Source organism: Cebidichthys violaceus, unplaced genomic scaffold (genome assembly GCF_023349555.1).
Source record: "Cebidichthys violaceus isolate CVI_PGR_0920_01 unplaced genomic scaffold, fCebVio1.0.p SCAF_19, whole genome shotgun sequence".
Taxonomy (NCBI): Eukaryota; Metazoa; Chordata; class Actinopteri; order Perciformes; family Stichaeidae; genus Cebidichthys; species Cebidichthys violaceus.
The window spans coordinates 6,019,920-6,030,594 of NW_027176361.1; the positions used below are offsets into that span (position 1 = coordinate 6,019,920).

Sequence of the window (10,675 nt, forward strand, 5' to 3'; positions counted from 1 at the left end):
AAAGAGACAGAAACTCATCTAGCAATATACACCTCTCCTGACATTCTTTTTGACAATTACTTATGTAATACAATTGCTTGCCAGCTGGTGGTGGGAAGCAATTTGACAGTTTTATCACAACTTTGACAAAAGTAATTTACTTGGGCTCGGTTCTGTTGTGCTTCTGTGGGAAATAAATCATCAAAATAAAAATAAATAAATGGCACCCCACCAGGATTTGACAGTTCAATGTCTTCCAACCCTAGCACAAATGGTGTAGTCTGAGCCTAGCATCATAAAAGTGTGAGTTACCAGGGCTGTGTGCAGTGATCCATCATCCGTCTGGGGGACACTTTGGTGGTCCAATGCTGTTCATAGGACAGCTGGGACTACATCCAGACAGCTGTTTAAAGCTTAGCTTCACAGAAACTGTGATTAGTTGAAAGAAAGTGGATTTAGAATGGCTTTAGAGTTTATTCTTCACATTCCTCCGTCTTTAAAAATGTTTGTTCTACGCCACATAAAGTTAGGATCAGTGTGTATTCCAGTACAGTATACTGAGGAGTTATCATCATGTTCTTACAGTACAGTATTCTGACAAATTCAGTAAGATTTCACTCCAAAAAAAAGAAAAGAAAGAGCTAAAGCGTGGTTCATAGTTGTGTGTATGTATGTATACAACATTTTCAATCCTTGGGCTTTGTTTTACCTGAACACTACTTTATCGTTATCTTACACACCGTCCTTAAAAACACTGAAATAATAGTAGTAACACAAATTGTAATTGTTGTATTTCCACTAGGCATGGTGCCATAATTGATGACAGTTTTAAAACGCGTATTTAATTTGACATGAAAGTTGTTTTATAGTTATTATAACCAAATGAGCCTCAGTGTGTTTTGTGTTATTGATGTAGGAAAAAAACATAATCTGATGCTCCCATAATTATCTTGGGTGCTATCAGCCTTAATTCTCAAAAGGAGTGCTAAATCTTTGCACACCATCGTAGATCAGGGTTGCAGTCTGCATACTCATTCACTCATTTACTGATTGAAGACGAACCATAGAGAACATGAACATTTAAAAGCCACACGCTATTACAGATTTACACTGAGCTTACTCCATTAGCGGTAAAATATATTCACTTGAGGCTATCGACCAGAATATGTTGGTGAGAAGGAGGCTTTATTGGCTTGCTGGTCTACCTGACAGAATTTCAATGGTTGTTTGATGGTATTAATGCACCATTTAAATGCAGACCCTGAAGTTGAGGGGAGGGGAGGAAACCCATGCGATGAGAGTACGCATGGAATCTGAAAGTCAGATGTCAGAGGAGTCAGTGGAGGGGAGGAATTTTCTCAAAATGCAGAAACTACAGGAGTGGAATATCAAATGTTCAAATCTTTTTCAGGGATTTTGGAGTGAGAGTCAAAAAAAGAAAAGAAAAAAGGAGCTCTTCTCTTTCAATAGCACCAAAGTACAATCGCCCACTTCACATCTATCAAAAAGAGCCCTTCCAAGCATATGACTCTAGCATTTATGCCCGCAAATGAAGTGAATGGTGAACAGATGCGCTGCACACCTGAGATGAAACTACCACTATTATTCATTATAGTCATAATAGTCATTATTTTCCATAGAATTACAGAGGACACAACAGGGAACAGAAGGATCTATATTTCCAGGGCCACAATTCAAATTACTTACCGCATCTAGTCCAGAAAAATGTAAAACAGAAAGGCCATAAATCAACAGAGTCATGCACAAGTCATCTAGCCATCACTTCTGAAGGCAATCATGAATATTGCCAACGCAACAGCATTTAGTACAGAATTGCAAATGTAATGGAAACAAACTACTTTCAACATTAAACATCTCTTCTACTTTAAGGAAAACACTGTCTGGAACTTGAAGGAACTGAAATGCGTCTGATGAGTCATTGCTTGGGGAAATCAATTCATTTAGTCATACAGAGGTGCTAAGTTATTTATTGCCTGTCAGCATGAGGTGCTGGTTCATAATGTGTTGCTGCAGAAAGAACAGAGACGCTAGAGGGAATTTGAAGAGAATTATTTTATTTATGCAAACAGGGTGTGTTCTTATACAAAAGAAAAAGAAAAATTTCAATACATTTTTTTGTCTTTGCTCTTTTTTTCCACAACTTGTGCTTCCAGCAACTCATACCTGCGGCTACTAAGAACAAAGCACAAATATTAAGAGGAATTCACCCCAAATCTCAAAAATACTGAATGAAAGAAAAAATGTTTCTCAAATAAATAAAAAAACAAGTATTGTAAACATCACAATAGCAGCAATGTGCACCAAAACAAAACGCTAGGGAGGGAAGTGGTCGGTTCATTTTTGCCTTAGCAACAGGCTGAGAGTGTGAACCTTTCCTATCCAGGCTCAAGGCTGTAATGCTCACTGCACACAAGAAAACAAAATTGTTGGATTAATACAAATCAGAAAGACAGCTTTCGTCATTGAATCTCACCACCGTTTCCAAAAAAAAAAATAATTGAAGTGTGGTGCCATGTTATCTGAAAACCTCTCACAGCTCGTCGGATCATGTAAAGCTGAGCCCGACCAGCCGAGTAGCACCATCCAACAGCCTCCGCTGTCATTTGTCAGCATCCGGATGTACTTTATTTACATGTACAGCTGTGCTTGGAGCAGACTGCTAGGACACTGCAGTTGTGTGTATTTCTAGACGTTAATCTTTGCATGTACACGCTATCATGTAGCATGTTGGCACGTCAAGCATGCACATTGCTCGGCTTTAAGTACAGCAAACATCCACGCAGCAGGATACCAGTCAGCACGGTAGCTGCCGTTAGCATGTAATTCTAAATGTTGGCATTTGCGTTTTGCATGTCAAGCACGCAACACTATAATGCCTGAAGTACAGCTGAGGCTACCGGGACCTGGGCCATTCATTTTTCACGTTAAATGTTTGTGACACGAAGGACGAGAGGACATTTTAGCCGTTATTGGCAGAGCTAGATGAAAACCAAAGAGGGTTCAATTCTACACGTTCTGAGGACTATGGGCGTCTGTGCGAATTTTAGTGTCAAACATTTCAGTAATTATTGAGATGTTTAATACTGAACCAAAGCTTGGGCCCAACAGACCCAGAGACGGACTAAAACGCTCTTAGTATCTTCATAAACAAAGAGAACGTACAGTACGATAGACGATCACGGCTGTCTGTTAACTTGTACTTTGCACCACCATCATTCCACTGAACACTTCAGGGAGTCCATCTGAACTTGGCTTTGGAGAAACCTAGCGTCTCTTAAAGTTTTAAGAGACTTTCACACAGAAAGAGTTCAACATAAAGTTGAGAGTTTAAACCACCCTAAAGTAATACAAATAATAATTGCAAAAGAGGCTTAGTAGACATTTAACAGATGAAGCACAACCTTGCTGTTGACTTTCATCATGGCACCATTCACAGAAGCATCAAACCTCAATATTTGAACATGGACCACGAGGTTCATTTGAAATCAAAAAGTACTGAAGAACAAAACAGCATCATCTCTCCTGCATCAGTCTGTTTATCAGGCTTCTCATTTTGACGTCTGCGTTAAAAGCCATTTGTCTGCTCATAGCAAATCATAATTGGCATTCCAATAGCGGTAACATGGCACAGATACAAACACCAATTATAGACACTATGAGCACTTTAGAATTGTTGTATCCTTTTTTTTGTGTAAGTGGACATTTTCACTCTTCAAATAATCAATGAGTACAAAGATACCTGCACATAGAAGAATAGAGAGGAATTTAACCCTCCCCACCCTTCATTCCTCCAGTGAAATAACCCTTTTAAATGCAAATACCCAGGAGGCAATTGGCTTCTTATCGTACGTTTCATTGTCTCCTTTCGGGGTAGTGGGGTACAGAGCCGCTTCTGCTCTGCATCTGCATGTAATTGCACACAGAGCGGTGCAGTTTATACTAGAACAAAGCAGCTTCAGAATAAATTACAGCAAAGACGCTACATTTAGCGGGAGGATGCTATTAATTCCTGCCGCCACACAGACGAAACAGAACGCAAACATTTTACAGTAACTCTGGCCGATTCTTTAAGCTAATTTAGAGGTGGGGTCAGCGGGTCTAATTCCCTCCGAGTCATTTCCTTTTTGGGATTCATGGGAACTATTTCCTGTTGTCTTTGCCTCATCCGTTAGAAACAAACATCAACATTAAGAAGATGCAAATATGAAAGAGAGAGGCAGTGCATACCTCAGCCTGACAAGTCTGTAAACGACGGCACGACACCGCTGGCAAGGCCATGCCAACATTTCTGATACTCTCACAGCATGGAACGAATTTTACCGTAACTGTGTCACTCGTTAACATCGTAACTAAGAAGACTTTTATGCTGCCTTTCCATTTTGACTGTAATGTGAGCGGATCAATCGTCTCTTGCTCTCCCTTCTGCACGGTTGGACATGAACGCGCCACGGCAGGTGAACACTGCCATCTAGTGACCAGAGAGAAAAATACATTTGGAAACACCGATGACTTAATCATCCCAGAAGACGTTTATTCAGTTGGTGTAGGACACAGAGGTGTTGAATTCTCAATAAATAATCTGCAACACCATTCCAGAATGGAGTAAACATGGTTTGAAAAGTAGATTTAGAAACATAAATCAGGGGTTTAAAGGGGAAATCAGTCCTATGTTGAAAAACTGTATCATTCAGCCAACAACAAATAAGGCACGCTACACATTTTTTGCAACACAAGGCTTTTTCCCATCACTTGCTTTCATCAGGGCCTTGATGGCCCTCGCCCTCATTTCTAGCTCCAGGAGCTCCAGCTGCTGAATTGACGGCTGACACGCTGCAGGTGCGCGACTTGAAACAGGTTCGCCTTGAACCGGCAAACTAACGTCTGTGGCCTGCGGAGGTGCACTCGGTTCTTTAGCTTCCTCTTTGCTTGAAGAGGAGGAAATGGCTAAAATCTCACTGACGCTTTTGTCTATGTCGCTCAGGATGTCTTTCTTTGCCTCCGTTGGTTGGGAGCCCGCGGGGGGCTCGGGATTTGTCGGGCCTGGGTTTACAACCGGGTCGGCTCCTTCCTTGCTGCTGTCCGCTACTTTCAGTGCCCCGTCCACAGCTTTAACAGTCTGCTCCTCTTTGGGTCCCTCTATGTCACTATCGTAAGTGTCTGCGTTTATGCTTAGGACGTCGCTCTCCTCGCCGGAACCGACGCCCTCTGGAAAGAACATTACACCAAGATCTCACATGTAAAACGGTCCTTTGTGTAGCTTTTATTCTGTCTTTGAAGTTTTAAGTTGAGTGCCTGGGGGATTATCTTTCAGCACGTTACATATTAATTACCTGGCTTAGGGTCCGCTTTTGTAGTTTCTTTGAGGCAAGATGTAGAGTCCACATTATTGTCTTGCCTTGATGAGTTTAAAAAAAAAAAAAAAAAAAAAAAGGAGGAAATAAACACAAAAGTATGAGGAAAGCATAAAAACACACTGCTTGTATTCAGAAATTGAGCTCAAAATAAGTAAACAAACTGTTCACTCACTGGCTTTCCATGGTCTCTTCTGTTTTTTCCTCGTTATTCCCAGATGTCAGTTCTTCCCCTGTAAACAAGAGCTTAAAGTGAACGATTTGGTTGCAATATTAGGACTGTGCAAAAATATTTTCTTTCCAGAAAGTATGCATCTGTGAAACATTTTCCAAACTGGCCTCAAGTCTCACCTGCTAAGATCTGCGTAAGGTTTTTCTCTGAGATCAGCTCCAGTTGCTCCCAGCACATCTTCTGGATTTCCTCTAAACTACAGTCCTGTGAACGATAATGCGTTTAATAGTCTCTTTTATGATGGGTTGCTTTAATAGCCTCCCAAGCAAAGAGCAGAAGCCTATGGCATTACTTCTCTATCTGTAGTGGATATCCATGATCACTTTTTAAAATCAAGAAATGAAAAGGCTTTCTAGAGTTGGCACTAACTTAGGTAAGTTATCAACTTAACTTTGCCATTTTACTATACAGCTTTATAGCTAATTTATAGCTATAGACACAATCTTCCCAGCAACTGAACACACAGTAAAATAGATCAATAATTAACAGCAGTAACTGTCTAACTAGCAATTTATTAAGTGATCTGGAAAACTGTGGATAAGGTGACTTTCAATCAATTACAATGAAATAAAATACAATATAATAATAAATAAATATATGCCTACAAAAAGATGGAACAAACCTTTGCATGAAATGATCACTACTACTCAATGTGCTGTTGCTTTTTCAGCCAAAGCTGTTGGAATGTAGCCAACAGTCCAAAATACGGCCATAAATGTTGAAAGACAACACTTGGCAAAGCACAAAATGACGTCAATAAAGCCACAAACTAATGCCAGTCAAAATGCAGCGTGGCGGCAAAAGACATATTCTTAAGGTTTGTGGTGAACAGACATCTTGAAGACAACATATAAGGAAGTCCAAAGCTACATTGAAGCTGTTGAGAAGTTATGGTAAGCCTCTGTTCTCTTGCTCAATAGTCATTAGATACTTTCTTTAGCAAAGGAAAAACACATGGGCTTCAAACACTGATAGAATTTACATTATCAAAAGTCATACAGGATGTCTTGTAGAAATAATACATACTGTATGTATTAGAGACATACTGTTTGTCTTATTTCATGAATTTACATTTACATAACATGGTGTTGACACGACAACACAATCACCTTGAGTTCGTCAGGCAGCATTTTCCGGAGCTTCTTCTCCCCGAGCACGTGGAGGCACTGCTCCAGCATCCCCCGCTTGTCGGCGACGTAAGCAGTGATCGGCTGGAACGGCAGGCTGAGGTCCAGTCCGCCCTCCTCGATGTCACTGCCAATCCTGTCCAGCTCCGCGTCAGCGAGCTCATCCTTGGAGTCCTGCTTTAGCAAAAAAAAAACAAACATGTTTACTGACAAGAGTCTTCCAAAGAGTGTGGAAGGTTGATGAAATGACATAGGAAATCAAACAGTGTGACCATTTCTACTTCTTTGTGTTGGTTATACTGGGGAAAGAGGTTCCCTGTAGAACCTACACTCACGCTTACTGTCTGACAGCTACATCTAGCTAAAAATGAAAGCAGTAATACGCACAAATAAAACCTAGTCCTTTACATTTTCTTTGTGGAAAACGTTTTGGAGTGATGTCGCAGCTGTAGTTTGAGATTGTGTATGAGGACACACTGATGTGTTTCTGACATGTCCTCCATGTGTGAATGTTGTGTACGTACAGGTTTAATCTATCACTTGAATGTGATGTGAAACTTTTAATCCTGGGGCAAACCCCCATTATTTCTGTTCAATATAAGGCTTAGTATATTGTTGCCATTAATGGACACAGCTTACTACTATCAAAACATATACAACACCTCATATTTAAAAGATATCTGTACCAAAGTCTGATTAATTCCTGCTCTTTGTAAACAGGCAAAAGTATAACACACTATATTAATTTAAACAACTAAAGAAACCCATAGGCTAACAAAACAGCAAGCTAGCTAGCATTATTTACTGTTGAAGCTAATAAGTCATTTTATTCAAACAAATGGTTCAAAAGTCAAACGACACAACCACAGCGCTCCAAAAGTTACAATTCAAACGTCATTATTTAGGGAAATGTATCCGTATACTATGGGTCAACGGAATATGTTAACGTTGCTTTGAATGTATAAACAAAACATCACATTAGCATTAAACTAGCGTTAGCTTGAATATCGTACCTCTAAGATGGATTCCGCACTTCTGCGTTTATTGCTCTCGTGTCGTTCGTCAGACTGCAAGTGTTTCCGTTTCTTGTCAGAGCTACTTGACTTCTTTTTGAGCATTTTGGAGGTTAATTCACCGGCCCTTCTGCAGAAAGCTGTTTACCCGTGAGCTCACTTGCCGTAGTTGAGCGGTTGAATGTCGCGGGGATAAATGTGTCATTAGCAAGCGACGACGTCTCATTTTGGTGTCGGCGAAAAGGCAGCAACTGTTTTTAGTTACCGCCACCTACTGGGCTGGGGCGGTGCTGCATTTTCTGTATTTTACCAAGAAAAACGCAAAATCCTTACATATATTTCGCAGCAACTCCTGTCATGTTAAGCTATGTAATTAATTAACATCGTTTATTTATTATCCCACAGGTTTAGTAGTGTTGTTGTATTTTACTTAGTTTTTAATCTACTGTAGACAAATTCAGAATTGTTTCAAAACGTGGATAAAGAAGAAAATGTACTGCATTTCCCATCAGCTTTACTACATGAGCTTTGCAGTGCTAGACAATAACCATATGCCCATACGTCTAATTAGTGACTGGAGTTCCCATATTGTAACTAACAAGTCTCTTTCTGGCCGTCACAACAACAAAGAATGTCAGCCTGATGCTACATTATACTGTCTGTTTCTGTGAGTGAGCCTTGATGTGCCGTTCCTGTGACCTATCAAGCTGTTGATGGAAGTGCAAATACATTCAAACTGTATCTCCATCAACATTTTACACTTCAAAGCTTGCTCGGATTACTCGTGACAGTCAATCACAGGTCCTCTTCCTGCTTTTCACACGGTCTTGCCATCTCGTAGTTTCCATCTGCTTCACCATTTCATCAGATTCATTACTGCAGAAACCTCCATACCCTGCCGCTGCTCATTTACATCACCCAGGTTTTCACATTTTAAATCAGACAGCACTATTCATATTGGTAATGCCTGTTTCTTTCAAAGGAATTTACAAAGGAATTTGTAGTCACATAATAATGACACATAAGTAACAAATGTTTGCAGAACTCAGGCTACTAAAATAATTATGCAAAACAAAGAGACTGTCTATGGCTATAGAGCATTATGCATGACCCACAGAACATATAAAACAGTGAAATTACTATTTAACAAAGGTAAAATGTGATGCAGAGATGTTTTTCTGAGGATATTTACATTTGATATAAAAAGATACATTCACAGATATGTCTGACATGATCACAAAAAACTGCACTGAAGACTGAATTCAAAGGATAGACATCCTCAGACATATTTTTATATCATAATATAACATTCATAAATTATATCAACAACAACACAGAAAGCAACACAATCCTTATATCCCCTAAACAATGTACTAGCTTTACTTAAAGAACAAAAAGATCTCAGAATTACATTACATTCCACTAATAAACAACTCTTGTCAGTACGTCATCCTTATTACCACCAAGGTGGCCATGCATTTTTCTTGAGCTGGACCGAGACGCGGGTTTCAAGGTGGTGACGACACAAGCACGTTGTAAATCACTCTAATTGGCTTACCCGCCTCTGCCTAAAAGGAGGCAGAAGCCAATGCAATGGCTGCCCGGGCGCCATGGCGACAGCTGTCTCCACATAATGCAGGTTGTTATCCTGATGCCATCCGCCAAATTATGCAGTGGATATGGTAGGAGGTGAGCATCGATCACAATCACAGTCAAAATGTGTTTTCTTTGCAACATCTGCTCCCGTGTGTCTGGATATCACCTCGTTAAAAGGGCAATGATGGAGCAGGCAGTGCGGAAGGGGACATTGCATTTGAGAGCCATGAAAAGGACCCGAAAAAACAACCACAGTCTGTACAGGAGTGTGTAAATTTGGAGACATATCGCTAAACCAATTTTAACATTACGCAGCAGAGTTTTGTGATAAGAGACACTTTTATTCACAATAGCACATGCGTTCTTAAACTAGAGGCTGCTTGTATAAATAGTATTTTATGATTCTCTCGTTGTCTTCAGTAGATTGTCTGTTGAATACACATCAAGGCTCTCTTGTCTGATGAGGAAGTGGGGCTAATCAAGAGATGTGCAGCAGTGGGTTTAATGGTTTTGCTTTATTTTTCTCTCATTTGATTTAGTCGAGATGCAAAAGGCAAGTAAAATGATGAATCACAGAAAGAAGCCACAATTGGAGTTACTTAAACTGAGATTAAAAAGCGAGCTCACAGCAAAGAAAACAGACAAAGAAAAAAACAGAAGCGGATAAGAAACTAAATGAAAACAAACTCAACGTACAAGAAAATTGTAAAAAAAATAAAATTAAAAAATAAAGAAATGATTTGCCAACATGCCTTTGTTTGGAATCCACACTTTATATCTAAATATAAATATAGCACTGTGTGCATAATCATTACAGACATCCTTCGCAATAAGACATCTTCAAGACAATTTTCCTAGAAAATCTGTGTTGATTTAACTTGGAGCACACAAATCAACCACATTCTAGTGCTCGTTTACATCCACTCATCACAATTGCTCATTTCAGCACTTCTGAACACCTTTCTTGAAGCCATATCAGTGTTATGTGTGAACAGACAACTCTCAATCAACACCCGCCCTTGACAAATCAACACGTATTGACAGTGGGATTGTTTGGTGCAGAGCAACAGCTTCTCTGCCAACTGTGAGTGGAGCTGTACATTTTAACTGTGGATCCGTTGACACATACCTGCGACTAAGCCTCAGATAATGCTTTGCTTTGACGCTGTGCCAATTATGCCCCTAAATATAAAACAAAAAACATATTATTTTACCACTGGGAGGTGTGAACGGTTTGTAAGCGCAAATGCAAAGTTGTATTCAAGATTTGAAGAAATGCCAAGTAGCAATTAAAAAATGTAATTAAAGATATCGCTTGGGATTGTGAGCACGATATTTGATGATTCAAAACGTATC

At 39.8% G+C, this 10,675-nt stretch overlaps 1 protein-coding gene across 2 annotated transcripts; it reads right to left on the minus strand.

Moving 5' to 3' along the window:
* Window positions 1–2,034: 2,034 nt before the first annotated feature.
* Window positions 2,035–7,905, minus strand: LOC137874602 (caspase activity and apoptosis inhibitor 1). Of its 2 annotated transcripts, none has more exons than XM_068713374.1 (6): window positions 7,724–7,905; window positions 6,693–6,884; window positions 5,703–5,787; window positions 5,527–5,584; window positions 5,331–5,395; window positions 2,035–5,205 (listed from the first exon to the last, which is right to left on the minus strand). In XM_068713374.1, exons 1-6 carry the CDS (start codon window positions 7,826–7,828, stop codon window positions 4,712–4,714), a joined length of 999 nt encoding a protein of 332 aa, XP_068569475.1. In that variant the 5' UTR covers window positions 7,829–7,905; the 3' UTR covers window positions 2,035–4,711. The 2 variants fall into 2 exon arrangements, with proteins under 2 accessions (XP_068569475.1, XP_068569474.1); XM_068713373.1 differs by having other exon boundaries at window positions 6,693–6,887.
* Between the last annotated feature and the right edge of the window lie 2,770 nt (window positions 7,906–10,675).